The 16,646-nt window shown below is 38.3% G+C and overlaps 1 protein-coding gene across 1 annotated transcript; it reads left to right on the top strand.

The window, feature by feature from the left end:
• The first annotated feature begins 531 nt into the window (after nt 1–531).
• axdnd1 (axonemal dynein light chain domain containing 1) lies at nt 532–16,631 on the top strand. The gene is made up of 25 exons (XM_007240070.4): nt 532–817; nt 2,773–2,963; nt 3,042–3,145; nt 3,238–3,340; nt 3,438–3,523; nt 3,670–3,726; nt 3,967–4,075; nt 4,978–5,099; nt 5,288–5,428; nt 6,049–6,153; nt 6,302–6,422; nt 7,228–7,329; nt 7,740–7,906; nt 7,977–8,046; nt 8,153–8,387; nt 9,435–9,651; nt 9,724–9,817; nt 11,078–11,280; nt 12,055–12,145; nt 12,289–12,432; nt 13,822–13,938; nt 14,756–14,878; nt 14,989–15,080; nt 16,127–16,254; nt 16,411–16,631. The coding sequence occupies exons 1-25, from the start codon at nt 697–699 to the stop codon at nt 16,527–16,529; spliced, it is 3,162 nt and encodes a 1,053-aa protein (XP_007240132.3). The 5' UTR covers nt 532–696; the 3' UTR covers nt 16,530–16,631.
• Nucleotides 16,632–16,646: the final 15 nt, after the last annotated feature.

Here is a 16,646-nt window from a genome sequence, read left to right as displayed (position 1 = left end):
AAAACAGGAGCAAATTCTTTTAGAAACAACAAACCTAATGGACAAAAAGAGTTCAGAAATCAATATTTGGTGGACTAACCCTAATTTTTAATCACACTTTTCATGCATCTTGGCATGTTCTCCTCCACCAGTCTTACACACTGCTTTTGCATAGCTTTATAGCACTTCTGGTGCAATAACTCAAGAAGTTCTACTTTGTTTGACGAATTGTGACCATCTATCTTTTTCCTTCAACTTCCTCCAGAGGTTTTCAATGGTAGTATAGTATTGCTGTTTCTAAATGAATATGAACTTGTTTACTTTACATTATTTGAGGTCTGAAAGCTCTGCATTTCTCATTGTCTGCAAATTAATAATATGAATGAAATACATACACCTATAAACAGATATAAAATAAATTAAATAATGCAATAAGTGTGTTTTGGTGACTTTAATCAGGTAAATAAATTATTAAAGATCTGATAAATAATTAAATAATTGGAGAGTCTCGGGTTTCAGTGGAGCTGCGTGGAAACGCGTCCGTAGTAACAGCAGGGCTGTGTGTGTGTGTTAAAGCAGTGGGAGGTCTGGGTTGTGGTGTTTGGGCTGTGGTGAACTTAGTTTTGATTAGTTTGTTTAGTGGGTCTGTTCTGTAGTTCTATAATGAGGATTAATTAATTAATTAGTTGATTAATCAGCGCTGATGATCAGCTGGAGATGGCGGGGTCTCTGATGTCTCTGAAGGCCGGTCCGTCTCCCCCGGCTTTACCGAGACCCGAGAGCCGCCGGAGACCGAGCCGCTCCCCCGGGTCCGCAGAGCGGGAGAGCCGCCAGGCAGGTCAGGAGATATATCGCTTACATCTGGTCAATATAACGTGGCTTTAGTATTTGCAGCATAGCAATTATTTAAATGTTATATAAGCACTGTGTAACAGTACGTTTTTCAAGATATATATATATATATTTTTTTTTTTTTTCTTTTTTTTTTTCTTTTTTTTTTTACAAATATAGAGGAATAGAGGTATTTAGGAAATTTTAGAGCTACAGTTTTTTTTAAGTCAATAAGTCAATTAGTTGTTTTATTAACAATATTAGGCTATTTAAATGTGTCCCAGAATTCCCTGTCCATTCTGTCATCTGGAATATCCCCGCCTTTTTAACATAGGTACTGAGGACACATGCTGAAGGTTCAACAATTAATAATGTTCATTTCACATAATATTTATAATATTGTCCCCATATTGAGCTGAGGTAAAGTTTAAGATGTCCATTAAAATTTATTTTTCAAACAGAGAAAGGTCGCCATGAACAGTTTAGCATGTCTACGTCAACCATGTTTTCATTATATGCCAATTTTCACTAAAAGCTGAACTTAACTTAACATAACTGTGTTTAGACCATGATATGGGATATGTTAATAAGTGTGTAGAGATGAAGAGGTGGTCTAGAATTACATGCATTTTATTCTGACTGGAAAAGGGCTCTCAGTTTTTCGGCATTAACACTAAAATCGGCGTTGCATAATATACCTGGACAGTAAAAGCAATAGTGTGGTCATTCAGTCCTGATAATGTAAGTATTTACTGGTTACCATCCTCCATTTAAAAGTTATTAATGCAGAAATGTCAAATGTCAAAAATAGAACTAACTTTACTGTGGTCGATATGGGCCTAATGTGTGTCTGTTGTTGAACCACAGGGAGACTTTCAGAGTGTTTTTACACCAGCACTATTTGGTCTGATCAATTTGCTGCTGCACCTTTAAACACAGTGTTTTTAATTGGGCGGGCAGCGAAGATGTAAACTTAATAAATGGAGTCCTGCGGCTGCGAGCAGTGAATACTGCACAGACCACACGTGTAAATAGCATGGAGCAGAGACAGTGGTTGTTCATGTGGTAGCTGTGGTAATTAGCGTTATCTGGCTAATATATAAGATTAATCTGCACCTTATCAGCAGTTTAGCTCAGTATATATGATAGCTGGGTCGGAACAAAACCAAATTATGTTCTCACCACAAGCAAACCGCTCCAGACTATAATTACTGTTTTCACACCTGCTTAATCAAACCGCAGTAAAGGTACAAACGAACCAGAATCTGCTTTAACTGAACCAAATAGTGCTGGTGTGAAAACGCCCAGAATTGCGGAGAATTTTTTTTACCTGGTCATAGAGTCCTGGGTGGGTATCTACCATAGATTGTATAAAAGCATATATAAATAAAATATATAGAGAGAAATATATTAATATGTTATGTATCATATATAATAACTTATATAACTTTAAAGACTTTTACATGTTGTTTTTAGTCGAACAACCAAGTTGGACTTTCCAAATGTTTTTCGTCATTACTGCCCACCTTATTTGTACAATTGATCCCATTTAGGCCCCATGTGCAGTGTACACCCAGTGTAACCCCTCTTGGTCCCATCAATCCTTACGTGTGGGTCAACATGAACGTATGTAAAAAAATGTTCTGGTTCTAAGTTGGGCTACCCATACAGGACTGCTTACAAGCAGATGTCATCTGCAATATTTTCCTTTACCAAACAAGTCCACCATTATCATAAAAGGTCTGCTAACCAAGTTTGTGTGTCATTTTTAATTCATTATTATCAACCTCAAATGATTACATACACTTACTGTTGCTCAAAGCTAAGCTGATTAACCAGTCTAACCAACTGTGTTGCCAGCATAGGGTATGTTTTTCTTTGCGTGTATTTGGTTTTCTACCAGTATGACCAATCTAAACAAACTGGTTAACCAGCTTTACCAATTTTTTACCAAACATACAGTGATTGCTGAACTCCCTGAACTCTCAGATGTAAAGGAGACATCACCTCTGAGTGACCGAGCCCAGATGCAAATGCTGCCCCTTCAGAGCGACCTAATACCAGACGAGCTCCTCGCCACCCTCACCTCAACTGTCGGCACGCAAGGCCGACTGGGACCACCCAATCTATCTAAAACCCCCAAACACTTAAAGGTTTGTACTGACATTGAAATATACAACAGCTCTATATTTTAGCAGTGCTCAGATTGTATGTTTTATTTTTTATTGCAGGTTTGTGGAGCACGTGCACCAGATCCAGTGTGGCACTATTCTGTTGCCCGCAAAAAATACCAGTACCTGCTTGACCAGCCCACGTCAGTGACCGGAGCTGGCAGGTATTGGTCAAATTTAATTTAAAGTATGATAATGACAGTTATATTTCTGAATATAACCTCAGTGCTGCATGTCTGTATTAATGTGTGAACAGGGACATATCATTTCTCTGTGATGCGCTGGCAGGACAGAAGCAGAGAATCCACCTCCCACCTATGACTGACAGGGGCAGCATCCAATCACATGATGTCCTGAAGGTTAGTATGATGAAAGAAAGGTGATTTATGTGGTTTCTGTTTTATTATATAACTATATCTGTAAATATTAAAAGTTATATTTTGATTTTAAATATAGGACTCAAATTCTATTGGGACATTAATTCCTGAAGAATATCACCTTGTAAAACATAAAGGATTAAGGGGACTGCAGTGTTATGATGAGTAAGTACTCTAATAATAAAATAATACATAATTCAGTGTTGCCAATATTTAATAAATACACATACTTACTCAAATGATTCAGAATAATGGATTATAAGACAGTATGAATCGTATTATTCTCATCATATCTTCCTATTGCATTCCAGAAAATTCACTGTCTTGTTGAAGGACGATGAAAATAAGTTTAAGATCTTTCCATCGATGTGAGTATCAGTGGAATTTTAAACACTGTGTTGTTTAGTGATAATGACTGTGTGATATAGTATATGTGTTATGCAGTCTAAAAATCTGCCTCTATGATTGGGAGATTGCTGGTTCAAATCCCAGTCATGCAGCTTGTCTTCAGCTGCCAGAGCCTAGGGTGATGTTGATCAGCAAGAGGTGTCTGTGAGCTAAGTAAATAAATAAATACAGTTGTGTTATGTCATGCATGTGTTCATTAGGAAGCCCAGTGGACGCTTGGAGGCGGTTCAGTTAATGAGGGTGATGGATGATATGCTGGAGAAAGCTGGTGTCAGTCAGGAGTTTGAGGAGCTCACAGGCCTGTCACAGGTATGCAGCTCTCACAGGGTCATACAGTGTCGTAGAGTTCACTAGCCCCCAAATAAACAAGATATACATAAACATGTACTCAGTACTCAGTTGATATTTTGTTTGCATTTTGCTTTTATAAATATTGCTAGTGTCTTCATTCCACTCACTACTTAATAATTGGGACCACAAAAATGGAAAGATACACTTTAGTGCAATAATAAATATATGAGACCGGAAAATACATATAGGGGTTGGACAATGAAAATGAAACACCTGTAATTTTAGTGTGGGAGGTTTCATGGCTGAATTGGAGCAGCCTGGTGGCCAATCTTCATTAATTGCACATTGAACCAGTAAGAGCGGAGTGTGAAGGTTCAATTAGCAGGGTAAGAGCTCAGTCTTGCTCAAAATATTGCAATGCACACAACATTATGGGAGACATACCAGAGTTCAAAAGAGGACAAATTGTTGGTGCACGTCTTGCTGGCGCATCTGTGACCAAGACAGTAAATCTTTGTGATGAATCAAGAGCCACAGTATCCAGGGTAATGTCAGCGTACCACCAAGAAGGACCAACCACATCCAACGGATGTTCGGGTGCTAACCCGGATTGTACCCAAAAAACATAAAACCACGGCTGCCCAAATCACGGCAGAATTCAATGTGCACCTCAACTCTCCTGTTTACACCAGAACTGTCCGGCAGGACAATAAATTAAATCTAAAACCAGGTGTTTCAGTTTCATTGTCCAACCCCTGTATGTTGAATTTGTTTCTTGCTTAGGTCAATTTGAATATATGGGATTTGTTTCTGTCAAAAAAAATCATTAAAATAGTACATTTTTAAGGATAAATCCTTTGAAACTGTATTTAACAGTAATATCACTATCTAATAAGATCTTACTGACATCTGCGTTCCAGATGCATGGTCTGCTGGAACTGGTCCGGGTGGAGCAGAACATTTTCAACATTGTGTTTCATGAGCTGATCCGGCAGGTGAGCGTGGAGTGTGCTGAAAGAGGTCAGCTGCTCGCCAAGCTCAGGTCTGTGGATGTTTAGATATTGTTTTTCTTTTTTTTTTTCGTTTTAATTGAGGATTGCTTTAATTGATTTTACTTAATTTAATTAATTTTAATATTTTGACACCTTTGTCTTGCTGCATGTAAAGTTGTGTTGTGAAGCTATTGAACTGTTAAAACTGGAGAAATAAAGTTGTCTTGTCTGTTATTAGGCAGCGATATGTTGCTCTGCTGGACCGCATTCCCCGCCAACTGAAGGGCCTGCATACTGAGAACCTGGCACAGAGAGCTCTGGACCGCAGGCTGATGGAGGAGATCATCTGCTTCAAGCACTCCATCACACATCTTAATGAGTAACTTCCATTTATTTTATTACATCAACTGTACAACAACCTTACACTTACAGCACCATTTGTTTTTTTTATGCAAACCATATCTAAATTAGTTACCGGTCAGTATTTTAGATATATAACAATTAACACCTATATATATATATATATAACTTTTATATAACTTTTAAAGGCCATTTACATATACATTGCTAAATACGTTATGTACTGTTTCCCATTGTATACAATTTAGAATACTACACTGCCTGGCAAAAAAATGCCACCTGGGTTAAACTAAGCAAATGATCTGGGGTTGCTGCAGTTGGTCAGGTCAGAGAGCATGAGACATCATTTTTACACATGGATTGGCCACCACAGAGTCCAGACCTTAACCTTGTTGAGAATCTTTGGGATGTGCTTCTTACCCCTTCAGCTAATGCCTAGTATTAGCCATACTCGATTAGTCTCTACAGGGTCTAGACAAGCGAAGCGAACACTTATATCAGAAGTGGTGTCCATGAAGATTTGGACATAGAGTGTATGACTTGAAATTATGTACCTATGAGGAAACAATTTACATAAACATAATTGCATCCTATCTGGTTTATGTGTATGTTTTGATGTTTCTTTTTGCTGTGCTGCAGGGAGCTAAGTAAACTGAGGGAGCATGATGATCACGTGTCCAGCCAAGCAGAGAAGGCCCAGGAGGAGCTGGCCAAAGCACTAGAGCAATCACGACACAAATCTGAGTGAGAAAACCATGTTTTATCACTTCAATAGAAACCCTGCATTAATACTGGATAGTGCCACCCTTACCTTTCATGGAGGCATGGATCCCTCAAGATCTTGAAAACACCAAAACTGAATATTAAGAATATAACAGAGATTTTATTACAGTATGGTTGAGGAGTACCACAAACTGTATGAGATGCAGAGGAAAAGACTGGAGGGACAGGTGGCCACGCTGACTGAGGAGAGGGACTTATGGAGCAAGATCACCTACAGCATCGCCCTCAAGGTCAGATTTTACCATTCTTGAGCTTTTTATTTCTGAATTCCTTACTAAATAAATGCCGGTTTGCTCTGTTGTTTTCTTTGCTATATATTTCAATACATTTTTACATTATACTTTATAATTGACACACATTAAGGATCAAGAAGAGTAAAACAAAAGCGAAAATGTAATATTTGTATATTTGTATAATACTGTAAAGATGTCAAGAGACAAGAAAATGCATGACATGCACTTTATGCATTTTATTTTTGCACATCTTGGTATTGGCATCATCATCAGTACACCACTATAAGTGTTCTTGGATCATTGACTTTTGGAGAAATCTGGTAAAAAAGAAAATAATAAAAAAAAAATCTCATATAATATCCCAGAACCAGAAAATATCACATTGTCAGTTTTTTTTTTCCAATATCATGCAGCCTTAATATATATACAGCTCTTGAGAAAAATAAGAGACCACTTAGTTTCTTTGATTTTACCAAATTGAAAACATCACAAGCCATCAAACCAAGCTGAACTACTTAAATTATTGCATCAGGAGTGGCATAACTTTATCCAAAAGCAGTGTGTAAGACTGGTGGAGGGGAACATGCCAAGCTGCATGAAAACTGTAAACAAAAACCAGGGTTATTCCACCAAATATTGATTTTTGAACTCTTAAAACCTTTTAAATATGAATTGTTGTCTCTGAAGTGGTCTCTTATTTTTTACAAAGCTGTATATATATTTATATAGCCTTCTTACCCCTGTTTTTCATTGAACATGCCTGTATTGTTGGTCTAAAGTCTAAATCCCGCTTCACTTCCAGGTTATCAAGTTAAAAAACCTGCAGCTGGTCAGCAGGCTTCATGTTAGTGAGCAGACATGGAGCAGAACTGCAGATCACTTCACCAGATTTTTGACAACAAAGGTACAAATACTGCCTCATATTTATTAAGACTTGCAGAGTAATGGTGCAAATCAACTAGCACTTTCCTTTAACGCATTCTAAACTCTGCCAAACTGTGTTATCATATGGCAAGGCTGCGTTTTACACTGTGTTTGTGGGTTTGATACCTGGGTTTGGTATTCTGTCACTGTTGGGCCCCTTAAACCTTATTTAAAGGATGGCTGCCCACTGCTTCAGGCACATGTGCTCACTGTGTGTGTGTGTGTGTGTGTTAATATGATTAACATGTTAATATGATTGAATGATTGTATATGAATCCTGTCTACTCTAAGATACTTGTTAAATGAGACCCACATTTATGTTCATACAGTTCTTTACAGATACATTTCAGAGAAATACTTTGAGAATCCTTTGCATTTTCTGCCTTCTAGGACTCTGAAGACCTGAACCACATCATGCAGCTGACAGATCAGTGGAGAGAGCATCTTACCAGCTTCATGAAGAAGCTGAAAGAGATTGAGAGAAACCAGTGTGAGGTCATCAGGACCATTCAGAGTGGCATTGCAAAGTGGCACAAGTTCTGTGAGGATAATATCAGGTAAATGATAGTTTTTTTTTTTTTCATTTGGTTTAATTGCAAATATATTCATTACTCTGTTTTCCTGTAGGAACCCAGATATGAAAAATGAGAAGGAGCCAGAAGGGGAGTTGTGTGAGGACTTGAAGCAGTGGTCAACGGTAAGAACTTGTTGAACTTGTAGCCATATTGATTAATTGATTGTGAAAGTCAGATATTATTTTTATACTGTCTTTTAAAATATAACTGTCTCATTTCTGCCTACAGGAGTTGACAAGGGTGTGTGAACGCTATGGAGGCGAGGACCTTCTTTCTTTTCAGGAGATTCTCAACACACTAACAGAGCTGCAGGCAGCATGGGTGGAGGTGTTTCTGAAGCTGTTTAGGGGACATCTAGGCCCAGACAGAGAACCTCCTCAGGGTCAGGCGACCATGAGAGAGCTGAGTGGAGCTGTCACTGAGCTCCACAAGCAGCTGGGTACCCGTGTCAATGGGGAGAGTGGTGAGAAACTGGCTAAGTGTTTGTTCTGCTATGTTAAGTAGCATATTGTATGGTAATGATATTATTTCATATGAAAATGATAAAGGAGTATAGTAATATCTAGGTTAATTTTTTGTTGGAGGAAAAATCAGATCATTCCGAGCACTAATCAGCCATAAAGTTGTTGACACAGGTGTTAAAGGTGTCTCTCTGAGTTGTACTGTATATGCACGCTGCACCTGAAACTGTGGCTCAAACTCCATTGTCTGCAATAGCTAGTAAAAAAAAAGCCTCAGAAAAACGAGTCGATCAGGAAAAGCACACGCGTCTAAGTCATCCCGTGAATTAGTATTCATGGCCTCGCCCACCTTGCATCGTGACCGCCCACAGGCAGTACTGATGACAGGCAGGCAGCCGGGCAGTTTCACGTTTCATCAGACAAGGTCTAACAGCACTAGGAACAGCATGGCAGTTCGTTACTGTGTTATTTATGCAAATATCACATCAGTGTTATATGCTTTACACAGTAATTCAGAGCTAAGTAACAAATGGTTCGAATTTGTCTATGGAACACCACCAGCGAAGTACAAGTGAGATAGGTAGGTGTATGTTTAAAACAATTCTATTTACACTAGTTAAAAGTAAAAAAACAGCCTGGAGTTTTGTTCCAACTGCCTGGGTGGCTCTGCTGCGGCTCAGCCAACAAAAAAACGGGGTGGATATTTACTTTTGGGGCCTGGACTACGCACCTCACGTGTAACTATAGGTTTACATAGGATCTCCAGTGGATTCCATGTTTTACAGAGACCCTAAGACTAGGTCAGTGGCTAAACTGCACTTAGCAGGGCATTACACATGTTGTAAAGTAACATATGACATTGCAAAGACTGTTATTAGTGTAAAAATGGAGAATATGGTTATCTTCATTATTGTTCCCATATAGTGTTGCCAATATAGTAAAGAGCAGAGCCTAAAAAGCCAACCTCAGTGGAAAGTTGATACCCCTGATTTTAGAAGAAGTAATAAATTAATATGTGTCTCAACATTTCTGCGCATTTATTGCTTCAGGCATTCATAAACAGTTGATATCTCTTGGTGGAGCAATGGAGTTATGGACCAACAAACTGCAGTCCCTAATTGGTCGAAATGAAATGCTGCCAGCCACTGATTGGTTGGAGCTAGAGATGGCCCTGGGGAGCTGGGTGAGATTGTCTGAGAAGGCCCTGCTGAATGTAGACAGCACTCAGCCTGAGAGTGAGAAGATCAAGCAGACTCCTCACACAAAGTAAGAGATTATTTAGCGGTTTAATACATAACCCATAAATGATTTGGCTCTGAACCATCTGTTTTGTGGCAGGATTGAAGTGGATGAGGTCTTCAGCACACTGAGGGACTTCCTCTCCTCTCAGAACAACTTCTTCGACTATGAAAACCTGACGCTGTGTGAAGAGGTAGAGTCCATGTTGTTTGTATGCTGAGTATAGAGGCTATGTGCTGACATCACATCCTCACCAAAACATTCTGCATGGTTGTGTTTCTTATGCTAACCATACACTAGACTACTTCAAAAAGACTCTGAAAAGACTTTTAATAGAATAAAGTCACAGACTTTTTAGTCACAGAGATTTTTTTGCAGGGTCAGGATCTTGCAAGACTGCAACTAGATTATTTCTGAAATGATTTCCCACCATGCTTTTGGTGCAGTTTAACAGGAAGAGAAGCTGTTTAACAATGTTGGAGAAACAGAACCATCTTTTGGCCACAGCTGCCTTTGTGTGTGCAGCGATTTGTTTAGAAAAAACTGTCAAAAATTACACTCCAGGAGATCCGTGGTTTCCAAAACCATCACCAAAGTCACATCCATGTCCACTTTCACAAACATTCCTGCACTTGCCTTGGGGCTTCCTGTAGCTCACCTATTGGTTGTTGACGTTGTTCACGTCACTATTTGCGTGAGCCAAGTCTCAAGACTTCCGATAATAATAAGTACGGTTGATTTTATTTGAACACTTAAGAAAAAAACTGGCTTAAACTTTGAATCCTAACCAGCTTACACTGAACCATCGAGATGATGTGACCACAACTCGACTCTAGCAAGACTGTCATGATTTTATCCTTGGAAATTTGTCAGAGACAGTGAAATCGCTTTGTTTATAATTGTTTAGTGTAAGGTTGGCATTAGGGGAAACGACTGGAACGACAATTAAACAAGATAATGAACTCAAATGAGCATGAATTTAGTGCTCTCCTGCTGTACCGCACCCAGTCTACCTCAGTAAGTGTTTGTCAGATAGTTCACTTGTTGGATCAGGTGTGCTGTAATTAGTATAAACTCCAAAACCTGCAGGGTAGTGCTACTCAAGAACCAAGATTGAGAACAATTGGCTTATTTTAAAATATGGTACATCTGAAATTTAAGAAAAAACTTAATTTCATTATCAGTGTCCATTAATCATTGATTCTTTGGTAATATCTATGGATCACTGTTGAGACTAACTGCCTTAATCTGAGCGTATAATCTTTTGTTTCATTGCATTTGACAGCATGGATTCCAGCTGAAATTGCAGCTAACACTAACGCTGCCACTCAGTTAGTCTCAGTGTGCGTGACTGCAGTGACCACTCCTAACTATGATGTCTCATGCATTCCTTCTATTAACAGTGTTTTGTGTGGCTTGAAGCAGGAAAGCTGACGTTGACTGTCTCAAACAGGTCAGTTCCATGCATGTGCTGCTGACCCGCTGGATGGTGGATTTGCTGCTACAGATGGTTCCAGATCGTCGTGATGACCAGGAGCCACCTCTTCCAACAGACACAGAATTAAGCATCTTCAAGGACGTGTCTCTTCAGAAGCTTGAAGAAGATGCGAAGAATCTCTCCCAGAAATTGTACTATTTCTCCAAATACATCACAGGGTATGGGCAGTTGTACTTCTACTGTATGTCCAATATTTTAATACATTTTGTTAACTTATGTTGCACCCATTATTGACACAGTTGTGCACACATACACAGCTTGTACAGTACCTGTAGAGAACTACTGGCCTTTTGCCACCAATGCTTAATTTTGTATTTTTTTACTTACTAAAAAAATGAGACCTAAAGAAAAAATAGGTTTTAATGTTTAGTCAAATCCAGAAGATGAGCCAAAAGACTTGTATATCATTGCTGTCTGATAAATAACAAGGCTTTTTAAAATATTTTTGTTGATTTTACTACATAGTTTAAACACACTGTCCCTCACACTGGGTCAAAATTTCTTGATGACTGGACCAATAGACATTTTCCAAAATAACCTTAACCTTTTTTTTACATTGACTTCCATCGAAAATTCCAAAGATTTTTTTACGCTATAATATAAAGCTGCTGTTTGGGAGATGCACGGTTTTCACTGGACAGCAACAATATGTATTTATAATTTATAAACTATAATTTAAACTAGATTTTTTAGAGGAGACTGCAGTGCCTAAATCAAGTAGCCACTCCCATCTCTAATGTAAATCATTCCTTAATAACAAACATCCTAATATTATGCAATCCAGTGCTAAAATAATTTTAGACTACCAGTGCAGTATGTGTTCAACAAACATCTTAAAAATCCAGTATCTCCAGAAAGACTTTCTTTAGGTCTTTAGAATAAAACTGCTTTTTTGTGATGGGATTTGTGATTTGTTTGATCATCATCTGTAGCTCTTGTCAGGCCATTGTGGAGGAGGAGATCCAGAAGAACATAACTCATGATGACAAGGAGAATGAACTGTTCCATCTCTCCAAGATTCAGGTAGCAACTCTTTCCATCTTCACAGGGCCCTCAATGATCAGCAGTAAACATCTAATACCAGTGCAGGATGTTATGCTGCTACATCTACTGGTGAACATTCAGAAAGGTCATGGAGTGTTGTTCTGTGTGTGTGTGATGTTCAGAGGGAGTGTGCCGAGTGGGTGGAGGTGTGTCAGATCCTGCTGTCTGATATAACGGGACACCCTGTGGAGCTGCAGCGGACTGACAGATCTGTGCCTCAGTCTGGCTCTGACATCCTCTTAACTCCGCCCAGCGTGGAATCTGTGGTGAGGAGTTTTATCTCCTTTATTATCAACCCTGTCTTTTTTAATGACCTCAGTATCAGATGAGGTCCTATTTTTACCTCAGAATGATATTTAGATTCAAATGTGGTTAGCGTCTAATGTTGCCCGACAGTGCTACAATGAGGAACCCTAAGTGTTCCTGTATGCCAGGGTGATATTAGCTAGTGGTTAGATTGCTTGCCAGTTTGTTTTAACACCGTAAATACGGTGTTACCTCTGAACGACAAAAGAGCTAGCGCTTAGCACAGTAATGCTAACGCTGCTCCAGCAGTGCTAGCCGGGGTTAGGAGCAACCTGACTAGTAGAATTCTCACATAAGGCACACTGGATTAAAAGGTGCGTGGACGATTTTTGGGAAAATTAAAGGATTTTAAGTGCGCCTTGTAGTGCAAAAAATACGGTACAAAAATCTAGATGTATAGGCTTGTGTCAATAATTTTTTGTAAGATTTCCAATGCAATGGATATTAAAAAAGTAAAAAAAATATTGTGTTAACTGGATTTAATTTTTACATAGAGTTTTACAGTCTTTTGTGTTATTACAGTCATCACAGCCAGAAAATAGCATTGTTACATTTTCCATCACTGGCTCATAATTCAGGGCTTGAAGGGTTAAGACTTTATTCAAGCAAAAGCATAAGTCTGAATAACTTGACTGATGACTTTTTGTGCTTATTTTGAGTTTATATGACTTAAAATAAGATGAAAATTCTAAGTAAGACTGATTTAAAATAATTATTTTAATCTCATAAGAGAAAAATATAAGGAATCATTGCCTTGAAATTAAATTTTGTTTTTTTTAGTGTGTTAATTATTGGAATTTTAGTAAGGCTTGATAGTGGGTGCCAGATAGATATTAGGACATTACATTGCTAAAGTGGACATTTAACATTTATCCATCCATCGTGTCAATATGTACCAGGAATATGCTACAAAGGCATTACCACCCACAGTGGACTGCACAGAGGGTAGTAATGACCAGCTGCGTATGCCTAGAACTGTCCGTGCAAAACCCCATGCATCTTTGAGAAAAATACATCCTCATGTATCCTGAATTAGTTGTCTTGATTTTGGTTTAATTTAGCTTTTGCAAGAATTGTATGTGTTTGCTTCAGGTATTTGTGTAAATTCACTTTGGCACCACTGCTGTAAATACAAATCGTGCTCTGAGCACCCCCTCATAGACAACTGTAAACAAGCTTTGGTTGACAAGCTACAGAAGCCTAAATTAAAGTAACTAAAGCATGTGGAAGGTAGAGGTGATTGATTAATTCGACGGGAATTGAATTAATGTCTCACATTGTTATACAGTTCTAGAGAACATTTCCATAAAATTTCACAGTGCACTAGTAGCATTCTGGTGTTTTGTAAGGTGGATGATCATACTGAAACAGAGCTACCAGCAGAGGGTGAGGAAGAGCAGGAAGAGGAGCAGGCAGCTGTGAAAGCAGGCAGACAGCTTCCTCCGCATGAGAAAACGAATCAGCAGGTCAGTGACATGTTTACAGTTATTTTCACAAAATATTAGTCTCCAGGCAGCAGCCTGTAGCTCAGAGATCTCATTTCCAGCCGGCCACCACCATCGCTGTCACACAGATGTAGAATGTGTGAGGGCCTGTATTGATCCACAGCACATAAAACATACAGCTCTGCTCATGCAGTCAGACAGGATCGCTTTGATAATGTAATACTGTATGTATTCATTTGTGTTAACAAACAAAATACAAATACTTCAATACCACCAACCATAATTGCTGGTTGAGTACATATCTATACAATTTATTGTTTCGTGTTTATTTATTACAACTGTAACTGTTTTACAATTTACACCATTTGTTTATTTTTGCTTATTATAAGAGGGATATTCCACCGAATTAGTGCCATTTCTGTCCCCAGAAAATGACATAGTATAAATAAGTATAAATGTGCACAAACTTTTATTGTTATACATTTTATTATTAAGCATAGTGTCTGTTATCATTAAGCATTAGTGGACTTTTAAACTAAAAATTGAACTACAATTATTGGAGAGACTGCAGTGCCTAAATGAAGTAGCCACTCCCATCTCTATGTGAAGCATTCATAAATAACAGACTTCCTAAAATTGCATTTCTCCACCTCTTAATATAATGTAATCCAGTTTATTTTGCAATCCAAATTAAGTTTAAACAAACAAATGGCACCTAATCGTTGGTTTGGCCCAGGAACTATTAAATCTTTCCTCTGCTATCATACACATATTAGTATTCATTGCATTTTAACTTATTGTCTACATTGAATTGAAATGTGTTGTCAATGTAATGGAGGTGGAGGAGCAAAGCAAAGAGGTCACAGAAGACAATAAGGAAGGTTCAGAATTAAAGATGATCGGTTATGATGGACAAATTATTGATCAGACTTTGGGCGAGGAGACTCTGCAGCTCACCGGGGTCAGTATTATTTCAGTATTCATATACAAATTGTTCTTTATTACTAGACACCTCTGATAAAACCTAATTCATTGTATCAGTTGAAGTATTCTCTGACCTTTGCACTTTAGACTGATGACCTTGTGGTGTGGCCACACACTGAGAATGCCCAGCAAGCCTTCAACGCTCTGGCTACTGTAGGGGTTCTTCAGCAGGAGCTTCTGTGAGTATGATGTAAACGAGTGGGTTCAGTTTAAACCCTGAAAAAGAAAGTGTAGTACAGAAAGTGTAGAAGTGCATACCTGAGAAACACTCTTACAAGTAAATCCCTGTCTCTTACTCTGTGATACTAATCTCTTTTTTGTTATACTTCTTTTATACTTATGCCATATGCCATATTTTATTGATATGTGGTATTTTCTTTATGAAAACGTTTAGGCATCCCTGATAATGTTCATGATTTTTTCTTTATAAATCATTGTTTGTTTCATTAGCAATTTAGGTTAAATATTTTATATAGCAGTGGAACACAATGATATATACAAAATAACATGAAGTTTATAGGATTTACAGAAAATGTGCAATAATTGTTTAAACAAAATCAGGCAGGTGCATGAATTTGGGCACCCTTGTTCTTTTATTGATTTTAATATCTGTTTGGTTAAGGTGGCCAGTTGCAAGTTTTTCTCCTTTTTGCATTTTAACTGAAGAATGGCAACATGGCAACCATAAAAAAACTATCAAACAACCTGAAAACAAAGATTGCTTTACAAAAAAACTGTTATTTAGAGGGCTGTATGCATGGAGAAAAAATAACACAGCATTTCAAGACAAACACTTACTAACCACAGTAAAATTTGTTGGTGGTTCCATTATGCTGTGGGGCTGTGTGTTCAGTGCAGTTGCTGGGAATCTTGTTAAAGTTGAGGGTCACATGGTTTCCAATTAATATCAGCAGATTCTTGAGAACAGTGTTCAAGAATCAGTGCCAAAGTTGATATATCAAATATTACTGTGTTCTTCTGCTATAGGATATACTTAACTGAAATTGCTGATCTGAACAACCAATGATTTAAAAAGGAAAATCATGAAAAGTATCAGGGGTGCCCAAAATGTATATACCACTGTATCTGTTGTTTAGCCTTATTACTGTGTTCATTATCTATAATCTAACTCTATCATCTTCTTTACATGGATATAATGTGCACTGCATTTGTATTTATGTGTTTGTGTGTGTTTGTGTCTGTGTGTGCGTTTGGGGCGTGTCAGAGCTGTGGAGGCTCGTGCAGTCAGCGCTGAGGAGAGAGCTCTGATGGCAGAGGAAGCTCTACAGGCTGCTCTGGAAAGGATTCGTGTCTTAGAGAGACAGTATCAAAAGCCCAGCCCAGAAACCAAGGGTGAGCAGAACACTCATTAACATGCAGAAATGTAATCAAAACAACGAATCATTATCGCAGCAGAACTCTATATCCCCACAGCACTAATTTGTCTCCAATCAGTCTTCCAGTACTGTCAGACTGTGCAGAGAAACTTAAGTAAGCTTTTCTTTCCAGGGAGAAAGAAGTCTGTAACTCCAGACACCAAAGCGGCGACCAATCCTGAACCCAGAGAGGTGAACCAGAAGCCGTCCCCCAGCCCTAAACTGACAGCAAAAGGCAGCAAGAAACGCTAAACCAGCAGATATATGCCCTGCTTGCCTGGAGGGCAGTGTGTAGATGTTAAAGTATTATTTATAATAGAATAATACAAATAAATAATACAAATAAAAACAAAATCTATTGTTTGATTC

The sequence above is a fragment of the Astyanax mexicanus genome, chromosome 16, assembly GCF_023375975.1.
Source record: "Astyanax mexicanus isolate ESR-SI-001 chromosome 16, AstMex3_surface, whole genome shotgun sequence".
Lineage (NCBI taxonomy): Eukaryota > Metazoa > Chordata > Actinopteri > Characiformes > Acestrorhamphidae > Astyanax > Astyanax mexicanus.
This window is presented reverse-complemented; position numbering and strand designations above follow the sequence as displayed.